The 14,264-nt window shown below is 40.6% G+C and overlaps 1 protein-coding gene across 2 annotated transcripts in view; it reads right to left on the bottom strand.

Moving 5' to 3' along the window:
• Positions 1–550: 550 nt before the first annotated feature.
• Positions 551–14,264, bottom strand: part of LOC135632366 (vicilin-like seed storage protein At2g18540) — a 29,957-nt gene continuing 16,243 nt past the window's right edge. The window contains exons 1-3 of one of the 2 annotated variants that reach the window (XM_065140875.1): positions 8,948–9,086; positions 2,978–6,968; positions 551–928 (exon numbers count right to left, since the gene is read on the bottom strand). In XM_065140875.1, the coding sequence (XP_064996947.1) occupies positions 3,125–4,093 (969 nt within the window). In that variant the 5' untranslated portion in view covers positions 4,094–6,968; positions 8,948–9,086 and the 3' untranslated portion in view covers positions 551–928; positions 2,978–3,124. Of the gene's footprint in view, positions 929–2,977; positions 6,969–8,947; positions 9,087–14,264 lie in introns of those variants that run through there. The other variant, XM_065140876.1, reaches the window with a different exon arrangement.

Raw genomic sequence — 14,264 nt, 5'->3', positions numbered from 1 at the left:
AAACTTATCAATGCTCCCATCATGATGCCTATCATGATGTATCTCTTCAAGAATTATGTCAAGGCATGACATACATCATCAAGTTTGTATGTTTGTGTTTGTAACCATTCATCATGTAATCATATAAAGCTACGAAGGACTTTTTACATGATGCTCACATTTGAGATTTTCTAGTAAGTTTGCATTTTCTTCACAATATCAAATCAAGATATGATGCAAACTATAGTACATGTTCACATATCTCTTGGTGATGCAAGGATGGCATAACATTGTTTATAGCATCACTCAAGTATTTGCAACTATGACATAGATATGATGCAAACTATAGTACATGTTCACATATCTCTTGGTGATGCAAGGATGGCATAACATTGTTTATAGCATCACTCAAGTATTTGCAACTATGACATAGATATGATTATGGCAGTTCAGCTATGACATAGTGTCACGCCCCTCAAAATATCCATGATTTTTAAAATTTTCGTCACAGACCAATCCAGGATCCAAACTAACGTTTGAGGACACTGAAAACATTCTATTCATATTCACATCCATAAAACCTGTGCAGTTTATAATCATATATCACATCACTCGATAATTCACATTTATGGCAACCCAAGCCAACTTGACAAACATGAACAACATTTATAAATCCACAAGCTAAATAAATTATACAATCAGGACTCCAACTATTCACCACAAGTTCATATTACCATAAATTAGACTTAACATTCTGAAATTCCAAATAAGAGAGATCTCCTAACACTTTGACACAGTATATCCATTTCGGTTCATCGACAACATTTCATTACATACAAGACATACTTATACAACAATATCGTAATAACCAACCAGACTTGCCCATTATTCTGAATAGCTATCCGCTGCCTCAGCCCAAATCAAACATCTCGAAGAGTGACAAGCTGACCTGAAAGATTTATATAACAACGGAGTGAGCCAAAAAACGGCTCAGCAAGTGACAAAGCATATTCAGAACAAAAGGAACGGTTTCAAACGAGTAGGGTATCATAATGCAAGGCAGAATACAAGAATTCTCAAGGATACCATCTCAATAGATACCAAATCATACGTATCATGTCATTCAAAACATATTTGATCCATAACGAATGGGGCATAGAGTAATTGGAACATATCAATGGCAGATAGGACATTTCAGAACATATCAGTTCATAGCAAATGGAGCACAGAGTAATTGGAACATATCAATGGCAGATAGGACATTTCAGAACATATCAGTTCATAGCAAATGGAGCACAGAGTAATTGGAACATATCAATGGCAGATAGGACATTTCAGAACATATCAGTTCATAGCAAATGGAGCACAGAGTAATTGGAGCATATCAATGGCATATGAAATGTTCCGGAGCATATCAACGGCATATGGAACATTTCGAAGCATATCATCAGTGAATGAAGCATTTCAGAGCATATCGAAAACAAATATCGTATAGAAGCTCAAACGTCGTCTTTGACGTTGCAAACATATCAATCTTATCCAAAGCATGTACAGAAACACATAACCAAAGCTCTGGATATCATATCAAACATACAGAAGGTGTAGTGGGATCTCAGTCAGAATGTGATTCATCCATTTCTGAATGACCACCTGACAAAAGTCTCCCACGTCTGGGAGCTCCATCCACCCACGTCTAGGTGAAGTCAAAGGGGGCCGGCAAAGCATCGCAGGCTCTAAGCAATATCCCACATAGCGGGACCCCACATAGCGGGCAAATAAGCGCATACCAGAATATCCCACATAGCGGGACCCCACATAGCGGGCAAATCAGCGCATACCCTTTACCATTTCTGGCAAAGGTCCAGACAATCCCACACACCAGAGTACAAAAGGGCAGTTTCAACAATAAGTAGCATATATCGGAAGCACACGCGGAACAACAAACGTACATGTGCCTTTACGAGTCAATCCGAAGTAAGCAATAATCTTTCACAAGTATATTCAGATTTGAAGGGAATTGAAAGCAAGGGCACATATGGAATCCAAGCAATCACAAATAACTCAATTCAATAAGAAGATTTGATGAATTCAATGTCCAAAGGAATGAAACTGGAATAGGCACATATCGAAAGCAAATGCGGAACAATATGATATACATGTGCCTATATGAGTCAATACGATATAGCATAAACGTTACACAACAGTTTTCAAGAATGCAATAATTTTAAGGACAAGAGCATACAAGAATTCAAAGTAGTAATATAAAGCTCAATTTAATAAGAAGGCTAAAGGATATCAATTTCCAAAGGAATGAAACCAGAATATGAGAAATCGACCAAAGCTCGATTTCTGGCAGAATACAGAAGGCACATTGAACAAATGATTCAAACTATCAATCGTGCTCCAATTTACTCAGAAATAATCATTGGATAATACTTTCAGATAAGACAGGCTTCATATGAATTGAACTGTCCAACAGAGAGAGTTACAAATAATTTGGTAAGCAAGAGTCATAGAACAAAATCTCTGTTGGCAGAATTCATAATGTCAGATTCAACAGATAACTGGGCAGGTGTTTGGATTTCAGATCTTTCAATCCATATATCAAAGAAAGGTCTACGAGTCTAGTTTCCAATGAAATCAGTTTTGAACAAATCAGAGTTTCCACAAAGTCTTATAGGCAGTTCGGTATCAAAAGATCAGAATCTCAAAAGTTGCACAGATTCGAATCGTTACATGTAAACAGGAGATATAACAAATGCAAGGCTAGTACAATTCAAAGTTCCTCGTAATCAAAGCAAATGTAGAGATAAAAATGGTAGTGGGGAAAGATCAGGATACTTGCAATAAGACATATAAGAGCAATTATAGGAAAAACGATCAAGGAACTTGCAATAAGGCATATCAGAGCAATTATAGGAGAAACGAACAGAGAACTTGCAATAGAAAGGATTGAAACAAGCGGGAAACTTGCAATAGAAAGAATCAGAAAACTTGCCTTTCAAAGATTTCGATCCGAAGATCCAAAGAAGGTGCCAGCCCAAATCCTTCTACTTTTCCTCCGTGTCCTCTCTCTGTTTCGTTTTGTGCTCCCGTTTTCTTCCTTTCTTCGCAACTACACCACGTGTCGAACATCGAGGCACAGTCACCTGCTCTCTCTTACTCTCATTCCTTCTTTTTCTTTCCCAAACGCAGCTGCCACAGCCGCCGCCGTTGCCGCTGCTACAATCGCAGCCCCTTCCACCGCACTACCTTCCTTCCTCCCTTCTCTCGCAGACATAACTGCTGCATACGCAGTCGCTGCCGCTGCGGCCGCAATCCCGTCCGCAGCCCCTTTTTCCCCCTTTCCTTTCCTTTCTTTCCCAGCTGCAACTGCCGCAGTCGCAGTCGCAGTCGCAGCCATGGCCGCAGCCACCACAACCGCAGCCACTTCTTCCTCTGCTACTCTATTTCCTCTCCTACTTCTCTTCCAACTGCAGCTGCCACCCCTTCTCCTCTTCCTCTCTTCTTCCTCTCCTTCCCTTTCTCTTCTTCTTCCTTTCCTTCTCTTCTTTCCCAGCCACAGCTGCAGCTGCCATCGCCGCAGCCGCAGCCCCTTCTCCTCTTCCTCTCTTCTTCCTCTCCTTCCCTTTCTCTTCTTCTTCCTTTCCTTTTTCTCTTCCTCTTTCCCTGCCATAGCTGCAGCTGCCACAACCGCAGCCGCAGCTACTTCTTTCCCTTCTCCTCTTCCTTCTCCTTCCTTTCTTCTTCTTCTCTCCCCGCTGCAACTGCTGCAGTCGCGGCCGCAGCCACGGCCGCAACCTCTCCCTCCTCCCCTGCTCATCTTCCTCTTCTTCTTCTCTTCCAGCTGCAGCTGCCATCGCCGCAGCTGCAGCCCCTTCTTCCCCGGCGTCACACACACCCTCTCCTCTGTTTCCTCTGCAGGAAACAGAGGTATCACACCTCTTTCTCTTCCTCTTCTTCTTCTTCTCCTCTTCCCCTCTTCCCTTTTCCTCCCCAAGGCCACACATCTCCTCGCTGCAGCCTTGCCGCAGCTATCTTCTTCTTCTTCTTCTTCTTCTTCTTCTTCTTCTTCTTCTTCTTCTTCCCTTTTCATCCTCAACGCCCCACACATCCTCTCCTCTGTTTCCACCTGCGGGAAACAGAGGTGCTGCAGCCCTGGCTGCTGCAGCTGCCTCTCTTTTCCCCTCTTCTTCTCCTCTTCCCTTTTCCTCCCCAACCCCACACACCTCCTCGCTGCAGCCTTGCCGCAGCTATCCTCTTCTCTTCTTCTTCTTCTTCTTCTTCTCTTCTCCCTCTTCTTCCTCTCTTCTTCTCCCCACGCCCCACAGCTTCTCGCTGCAGCCCTCGCTGCAGCCACCTCCTCTTCTTCTTCTTCTCCTTCTTCTTCTTCTCTACTCCCTCTTCTTCCTCCTCTCTTCTTTTCCCTCTTCTTCTTCTTCTTCTTCTTCTTCTTCTTCTTCTTCTTCTTCTCCCCACGCCCCACAGCTTCTCGCTGCAGCCCTCACTGCAGCCACCTCCTCTTCTTCTTCTTCTCCTTCTTCTTCTTCTCTACTCCCTCTTCTTCCTCCTCTCTTCTTTTCCCTCTTCTTCTTCTTCTTCTTCTTCTTCTTCTCTTCTCCCTCTTCTTCCTCTCTTCTTCTACCACTCTCCTTCTCCTCACGCCCCACCGCTCTCTCTGTTTCTGGAAGAAACAGAGTGCGTGGGAGGCGGTGGGATAATACCGAATTTTCGGTTTTCCCTTTTTTTTTCTTTTTTTGCAACTTAACAGTTTAGTCCTTGTAATTTCTATATTTACATATAGGTCCTCCAATTTACATATAAATCTTTATTAATAATTTTTAAAAGCGAGGGATATTACACTCTCCCCCCCTTAAAAGAAAATTTAGTCCTCTAAATTGATCATAGCTCAATCGATGAAAAGATGAGGATTATGATATCTTTATTTCCTCCTCCTACTCTTAAATAGTTTCATCAATAAAATACAATTACATAATTATCCACGAGTGACCGAAATATTCTCCTCCTTGATCCTCAATAGACGGTAACCCGACCTTCAATCAATTTCTAAAAATACTTGCGTACCCTGTAATTAATCGAGCAAGTCGTTACTTCAGAAAATACTCTTTTTTTATGGTCACCTAATTCAACTGTCTATAATCCTTACAAAGCCTCAATGTTCCATACATTTCTTTTAACTAACACCGGAGCACCCCATGATGAAATATTAAGCCAAATAAAATCCTCATTTAACAATCCTTGTAGTTGTTTTTCCAATTCCACTTACTCAAATGATATCTTTCTGTAGAGAGGCTTAGATTTTAGGATTGTCCCAAGGACCAAATCAAAAGCAAAATCACATTTGGAGGTAATCCAAACAAGTCATCCTGGGATACATTAGGCAAGAAGATAAATAATGTCCAATACTCTCAAAATAAAAGATCGGCTGATCAAATATGCAAAAAGTGATCATTTGTTATATACCAATCCATACTGGTATGTTAGGAAGATAGCCAATCCATACCAAGTATAATATCAAAACTCCAAATCTCTAGGAGAACTAAATCAGCATAAATTCAAGTTCTCCAATAAGAATCAGACAAGAGGACCAGATTCAACTTCGTTATCAAAGAATCTCCAATGATCGTATTTACTTATAGCACATAATGTAGTGGTCTAGGTTGAATACCCAAGTGATAAGCAAAATATTACGAATCAAATCGTAGATTGGACCCATGGTCGAACAAATATTTGCATTCTTTCACAAACATGCATAATACCTTTGACCACTAATTCAGAAGTTTCAGAATCATATTTAGTGATAGCATACACTCTTACATGGGCTGATGATTTAGGAGGCAGTGACTCTTTCTTCTTGTTCAAAGGGCAAACTTTTATTTTATGATCCAACTTTCTACAAGCAAAATAGACTCCAATCACCCGAAAACACAAACTTGTTTCATAATTTAACTTGTAATTCACACATGATTAAGTCTTTGGTGGTGACTTTCCTTTTCAAATCCAAATGTCTTGACCCTCTTGTCATTACTTTCTGATTCATTTCCAATCATATTCTTATTGGTAAACTTGTCCTTATCATTCTTGTCACTGATCTCCAAAAATTCTTTTCATTGTTGCCAATAATAATCAGCCTCTACTTCCAATATAAGGTGGCAAAAGAAATCTTTTGATCATCAAAACAATTTTGTACATCAAATATCTTCTCTGTTTGCATCATTCATTTTTCTACCACCAATGAAATTAGGTCCACCATGCTTCCGCTGCGCCACTCTGATTCAATATCCCCGATTACCCCTTTCATCCCACTTAATTAATCAAAATCAGATGAAGTAGGAGGACTAAATGTCATCGTCATCCTAGATTCCTAAAATACATCAAAGAAAATTTCCACCAATCACTAAAGTTCATTAGACCTCAATATATTTTGCACGTCAACATATCATATATTTCAGTAATCCTCAAACAATGCTCTGATACCACCTCTGTCACGCCCCTCAAAATATCCATGATTTTTAAAATTTTCGTCACAGACCAATCTAGGATCCAAACTAACGTTTGAGGACACTGAAAACATTCTATTCATATTCACATCCATAAAACCTGTGCAGTTTATAATCATATATCACATCACTCGATAATTCACATTTATGGCAACCCAAGCCAACTTGACAAACATGAACAACATTTATAAATCCACAAGCTAAATAAATTATACAATCAGGACTCCAACTATTCACCACAAGTTCATATTACCATAAATTAGACTTAACATTCTGAAATTCCAAATAAGAGATATCTCCTAACACTTTGACACAGTATATCCATTTCGGTTCATCGACAACATTTCATTACATACAAGACATACTTATACAACAATATCGTAATAACCAACCAGACTTGCCCATTATTCTGAATAGCTATCCGCTGCCTCAGCCCAAATCAAACATCTCGAAGAGTGACAAGCTGACCTGAAAGATTTATATAACAACGGAGTGAGCCAAAAAACGGCTCAGCAAGTGACAAAGCATATTCAGAACAAAAGGAACGGTTTCAAACGAGTAGGGTATCATAATGCAAGGCAGAATACAAGAATTCTCAAGGATACCATCTCAATAGATACCAAATCATACGTATCATGTCATTCAAAACATATTTGATCCATAACGAATGGGGCACAGAGTAATTGGAACATATCAATGGCAGATAGGACATTTCAGAACATATCAGTTCATAGCAAATGGAGCACAGAGTAATTGGAACATATCAATGGCAGATAGGACATTTCAGAACATATCAGTTCATAGCAAATGGAGCACAGAGTAATTGGAGCATATCAATGGCATATGAAATGTTCCGGAGCATATCAACGGCATATGGAACATTTCGAAGCATATCATCAGTGAATGAAGCATTTCAGAGCATATCGAAAACAAATATCGTATAGAAGCTCAAACGTCGTCTTTGACGTTGCAAACATATCAATCTTATCCAAAGCATGTACAGAAACACATAACCAAAGCTCTGGATATCATATCAAACATACAGAAGGTGTAGTGGGATCTCAGTCAGAATGTGATTCATCCATTTCTGAATGACCACCTGACAAAAGTCTCCCACGTCTGGGAGCTCCATCCACCCACGTCTAGGTGAAGTCAAAGGGGGCCGGCAGAGCATCGCCGGCTCTAAGCAATATCCCACATAGCGGGACCCCACATAGCGGGCAAATAAGCGCATACCAGAATATCCCACATAGCGGGACCCCACATAGCGGGCAAATCAGCGCATACCCTTTACCATTTCTGGCAAAGGTCCAGACAATCCCACACACCAGAGTACAAAAGGGCAGTTTCAACAATAAGTAGCATATATCGGAAGCACACGCGGAATAACAAACGTACATGTGCCTTTACGAGTCAATCCGAAGTAAGCAATAATCTTTCACAAGTATATTCAGATTTGAAGGGAATTGAAAGCAAGGGCACATATGGAATCCAAGCAATCACAAATAACTCAATTCAATAAGAAGATTTGATGAATTCAATGTCCAAAGGAATGAAACTGGAATAGGCACATATCGAAAGCAAATGCGGAACAATAGGATATACATGTGCCTATATGAGTCAATACGATATAGCATAAACGTTACACAACAGTTTTCAAGAATGCAATAATTTTAAGGACAAGAGCATACAAGAATTCAAAGTAGTAATATAAAGCTCAATTTAATAAGAAGGCTAAAGGATATCAATTTCCAAAGGAATGAAACCAGAATATGAGAAATCGACCAAAGCTCGATTTCTGGCAGAATACAGAAGGCACATTGAACAAATGATTCAAACTATCAATCGTGCTCCAATTTACTCAGAAATAATCATTGGATAATACTTTCAGATAAGACAGGCTTCATATGAATTGAACTGTCCAACAGAGAGAGTTACAAATAATTTGGTAAGCAAGAGTCATAGAACAAAATCTCTGTTGGCAGAATTCATAATGTCAGATTCAACAGATAACTGGGCAGGTGTTTGGATTTCAGATCTTTCAATCCATATATCAAAGAAAGGTCTACGAGTCTAGTTTCCAATGAAATCAGTTTTGAACAAATCAGAGTTTCCACAAAGTCTTATAGGCAGTTCGGTATCAAAAGATCAGAATCTCAAAAGTTGCACAGATTCGAATCGTTACATGTAAACAGGAGATATAACAAATGAAAGGCTAGTACAATTCAAAGTTCCTCGTAAGCAAAGCAAATGTAGAGATAAAAATGGTAGTGGGGAAAGATCAGGATACTTGCAATAAGACATATAAGAGCAATTATAGGAAAAACGATCAAGGAACTTGCAATAAGGCATATCAGAGCAATTATAGGAGAAACGAACAGAGAACTTGCAATAGAAAGGATTGAAACAAGCGGGAAACTTGCAATAGAAAGAATCAGAAAACTTGCCTTTCAAAGATTTCGATCCGAAGATCCAAAGAAGGTGCCAGCCCAAATCCTTCTACTTTTCCTCCGTGTCCTCTCTCTGTTTCGTTTTGTGCTCCCGTTTTCTTCCTTTCTTCGCAACTACACCACGTGTCGAACATCGAGGCACAGTCACCTGCTCTCTCTTACTCTCATTCCTTCTTTTTCTTTCCCAAACGCAGCTGCCACAGCCGCCGCCGTTGCCGCTGCTACAATCGCAGCCCCTTCCACCGCACTACCTTCCTTCCTCCCTTCTCTCGCAGACATAACTGCTGCATACGCAGTCGCTGCCGCTGCGGCCGCAATCCCGTCCGCAGCCCCTTTTTCCCCCTTTCCTTTCCTTTCTTTCCCAGCTGCAACTGCCGCAGTCGCAGTCGCAGTCGCAGCCATGGCCGCAGCCACCACAACCGCAGCCACTTCTTCCTCTGCTACTCTATTTCCTCTCCTACTTCTCTTCCAACTGCAGCTGCCACCCCTTCTCCTCTTCCTCTCTTCTTCCTCTCCTTCCCTTTCTCTTCTTCTTCCTTTCCTTCTCTTCTTTCCCAGCCACAGCTGCAGCTGCCATCGCCGCAGCCGCAGCCCCTTCTCCTCTTCCTCTCTTCTTCCTCTCCTTCCCTTTCTCTTCTTCTTCCTTTCCTTTTTCTCTTCCTCTTTCCCTGCCATAGCTGCAGCTGCCACAACCGCAGCCGCAGCTACTTCTTTCCCTTCTCCTCTTCCTTCTCCTTCCTTTCTTCTTCTTCTCTCCCCGCTGCAACTGCTGCAGTCGCGGCCGCAGCCACGGCCGCAACCTCTCCCTCCTCCCCTGCTCATCTTCCTCTTCTTCTTCTCTTCCAGCTGCAGCTGCCATCGCCGCAGCTGCAGCCCCTTCTTCCCCGGCGTCACACACACCCTCTCCTCTGTTTCCTCTGCAGGAAACAGAGGTATCACACCTCTTTCTCTTCCTCTTCTTCTTCTTCTCCTCTTCCCCTCTTCCCTTTTCCTCCCCAAGGCCACACATCTCCTCGCTGCAGCCTTGCCGCAGCTATCTTCTTCTTCTTCTTCTTCTTCTTCTTCTTCTTCTTCTTCTTCTTCCCTTTTCATCCTCAACGCCCCACACATCCTCTCCTCTGTTTCCACCTGCGGGAAACAGAGGTGCTGCAGCCCTGGCTGCTGCAGCTGCCTCTCTTTTCCCCTCTTCTTCTCCTCTTCCCTTTTCCTCCCCAACCCCACACACCTCCTCGCTGCAGCCTTGCTGCAGCTATCCTCTTCTCTTCTTCTTCTTCTTCTTCTTCTCTTCTCCCTCTTCTTCCTCTCTTCTTCTCCCCACGCCCCACAGCTTCTCGCTGCAGCCCTCGCTGCAGCCACCTCCTCTTCTTCTTCTTCTCCTTCTTCTTCTTCTCTACTCCCTCTTCTTCCTCCTCTCTTCTTTTCCCTCTTCTTCTTCTTCTTCTTCTTCTTCTTCTTCTTCTTCTTCTTCTTCTTCTTCTTCTTCTTCTCCCCACGCCCCACAGCTTCTCGCTGCAGCCCTCACTGCAGCCACCTCCTCTTCTTCTTCTTCTCCTTCTTCTTCTTCTCTATCCCTCTTCTTCCTCCTCTCTTCTTTTCCCTCTTCTTCTTCTTCTTCTTCTTCTTCTTCTCTTCTCCCTCTTCTTCCTCTCTTCTTCTACCACTCTCCTTCTTCTCCTCACGCCCCACCGCTCTCTCTGTTTCTGGAAGAAACAGAGTGCGTGGGAGGCGGTGGGATAATACCGAATTTTCGGTTTTCCCTTTTTTTTTCTTTTTTTGTAACTTAACAGTTTAGTCCTTGTAATTTCTATATTTACATATAGGTCCTCCAATTTACATATAAATCTTTATTAATAATTTTTAAAAGCGAGGGATATTACACATAGTGTTTATCAATTCATATTTTTCTCCCCCTTTGTCATCAACAAAAAGCATGATAGCATTATCAAGCATATAAAGGAAGTCATGACACATATATCTCTTTATTGTTTTTGCTTGACGGAGGAAAGTCATTTTCCAAAGAGTTTTCATAAGAGTGTACGGGAACATCCCATTTTTAGCATACAACCCGAAAAATGAACTTCTTACATGCATTTGGTTAAAAATATTTGTCACATAATTTGCAACATGTTATTTGATCAAGCGTTGTCAAGGCATGTAATAGTAATAACATTCGAAAAATAATTTTGATGTAGTAACACAATTATTTCAAGTGCAGCATTATATCATATTGCATAGCAGGATTTTTATTTCAGCAAGTGTAGCATTGCATCACATGGTAAGATATCAGCTCGTATGATGCAAATTTTTGTTTGATACATGGCATGATAGCAATCATATTAGCAATAGCAACCATATCAATGTCATACTGCTGACTTATCAACTTACATTGGTATGTTGCTTCATATTTTCAAGGCATAGGCTTTTAAACCTTTTTAGTTTCAGTGCAAAAACCGAGATAAACAACAAGAGATGTTCGCAAATATGCTTACACAGACAAGGATAACCATATCAGGGTAACATATGTACAGCATATCAGGTAACCATAAAGACAAAGTCCTTCATGAATAACATAAGGAGTTTACAACATGTCATATCAAAAACATCAGATGTTTATACAAGCTTATTCATGAGGTGGAAGATTAAAGTGCCTAAGTAAAGAGTCAAATTGTCGATGGATTTGTTGTAGCTCGGTTAGGATTTGATCTTGTCGAAGTTCAAGCCGTTCTTGTCATTGCTCAAATCGGTCCATCCGAATCCCGATATCTTCGATGGATGATGTGTGAGTTTGCTCAACCGGATGTGTTTCCTCAAAGGGACAGATCGGAGGAGAGTGGGTACTCCTAAAGACTGGGGTTTCCGGCTCTGGTTCAGGTTCAGGCTGAGGGGGATCAGTTCTTCTAGGCATTCTAACCCAGTTACCGTTTCTATAGTGACATCTTAGTCGGTGAAGTAGATTTTTGTTTATTATGCTGAATCTATCTGATTTCATTACTTCTTCTTCTAGTGGTATTTGAATGTCGTAAGCTTTCATTATTCTAGTAATAATTCCACCATATGGGAGCATCATATCTTTCGTAGATAATTCCAACATGTTTTGTTGGATCAGATAGCCAAGACAAATGTCACGTTCTTTCATAATTAGGTACATAATTCCTAATTCCAATTGACTCACTTCATCATGATGGTATTGCTTAGGAAGAATTATACTAGTCATGATATGATGAAGTATCTTAGTGTTAAAGGGCATTAGATGTTCACAACTTTTAGGAATAGATTCTACGTTAGGATTGGCAAGGATTGTTCCTAAGGCTTCAACGTAGGATGTTTCAATAGTTTTTTCATCCCATGATCCTTTGAAGTAAAGTCCTATGCTTTTCATGGGAATACCTATCATATCACAAATGAATCTATCAGTGATTGAGATGTGTTGTCCTAAGAGATAGGTTGATATCCTTTCTTCATCATCTTTTTGCATGTTGTTATAAAACAATCTAACTAGTCTAGGATAAATGGGTTCGTTGATCTGCAAAATGGGAAGTAGATTTAGGTTTGCAAACCAGTGGATAGTCTCTACATCTCTTAGTTCATTCAGATCTACGTATTTTCCCTTATTGATGCTTCTTAGTTCGAAGGAGAGAAATTTTTCAGCATGGTTTTTGGAATCAAAAAGAGTGAGATCAAACTCTTCTACTACTCTCCTCTTTCCCTTGTCCCTTGAGGATCTTCTAGATCCCATTACTACTGCTGTTTAGAGGGATGATGATGAGCTAAAGTAAATGAAGAACAAAACAGAATTTAAGAGCTTCTTAGAGAGTACCTTTGTGAAATCTTCAAGAGAAGGAAGGATTCTTGATGTTTTGCTCCGAAATAAGAGGTATTTGGAAGGCTTAGAGGAGTGAAATGGGAATGGAGGAGACTTGGAAGAGTAGAGGAGGAAATGGGGGTGAGTTGGGGTCGGTTCCTCAGCCGGCCCTAGCGTGATTTTAAAGAGCAGAGCTGCTGGCGGTTGCACCTCTGGCTGGAGCGGTGCAACCTCTGGCAACCCGTGATGGCTGGAGGTGCCACCGCCTGCAGCAGGTGAACACCTAAGATGATTTGATTAGGGAGTCTTTGCCTTGAGGAGAGTTTCAGAGCAATTAATGTATGTTACATGATTTCGTATGAGTTTTTATTTAAGGAAGAAGCTCTTTGTAAGATAGATCTTTTACCGTGCGTACGTATGTTTGTTAGGTGTCCCTTTTAAGATCATGACATATTTAGTTTCTACAAGAATTAATTCGTAGATGAACAGGTTTTGAAGATCAGGGGGGTATGTGAATTTGGATATGATATATTTCTAATTGTATCGTATTTGTGATTTCATAGCTTCCACTTGTTACTTAAGCGTTGCGAGTCCCTTTTTGATTCTTGGTTTATGACCATTGAGAGTCAAGGAGCAGAACATTATTTCTTGCTCCGGCCTAGACTTTTAATGTTTTTATAGGAACGGATGATCTTTAGGAACCCATTTGCTTTTGGGTGCCTCATAAATAGATCTACATTTTCTATCATGTTGCATAGAGTTTATCATGGTTCCTTTAGGAACCCAAATTAATTTGTTTGGACTTATTTTCTTAAATGGACAACAATGTGTCTTGTGTCCAGATTTGCAACAAAAGTTGCACTTGGTTTGGTTTTGAACATGTAAGATGGGGCCTTTTACAAATGTAGTTGGATTTCGGTGAGGACTCCTCACAAATCCAATCCCACTTCTTTTGGGAGCATGACCCTTGTTTGTAAGGATCATGTTTAATGACTTGCTACCAACCTCGAATTTCTTCAAGGTGTCCTTAAGTAGCAAGTTTTCTTTTTGTATAGTTTCTAAATCATGACATTTGATACATGAATTTAAACTATCATGATGTTCGACTTTTAACTTATCAAACTCACAAGTAAGATTATCATGTACCTTTTTTAGCAACTTGTATTTCTTATTTATAACTTTGCATTCATCAAATAAATCATGGAAGGCATTTAGTAATTCATCGAAAGATAAATCAGCATCTAATAAATCCGTTACCTCCTCTTCGATGGCCATAAAGGTGTAATGAGCAACTTGCTCGGTGTTGGACTCCTCTTCCTCAGATGCGCTCGAATCATCCCATGTTGCTTGGAGCGCCTTCTTCTTTGTTCTTTTCTTGACTTGGGGACAATCACTTTTGTAGTGTCCCGGCTTTTTACATTCGTAGCAGATTACTTGGTCCTTCTTGGGTTCAAGTTTATTTTTCACATCGTTTTTAAACTTGTTTCTTTTGAAGAATTTCTTAAACTTTCT

This window comes from Musa acuminata, chromosome BXJ3-3 (assembly GCF_036884655.1).
Source record: "Musa acuminata AAA Group cultivar baxijiao chromosome BXJ3-3, Cavendish_Baxijiao_AAA, whole genome shotgun sequence".
Taxonomy (NCBI): Eukaryota; Viridiplantae; Streptophyta; class Magnoliopsida; order Zingiberales; family Musaceae; genus Musa; species Musa acuminata.
This window is presented reverse-complemented; position numbering and strand designations above follow the sequence as displayed.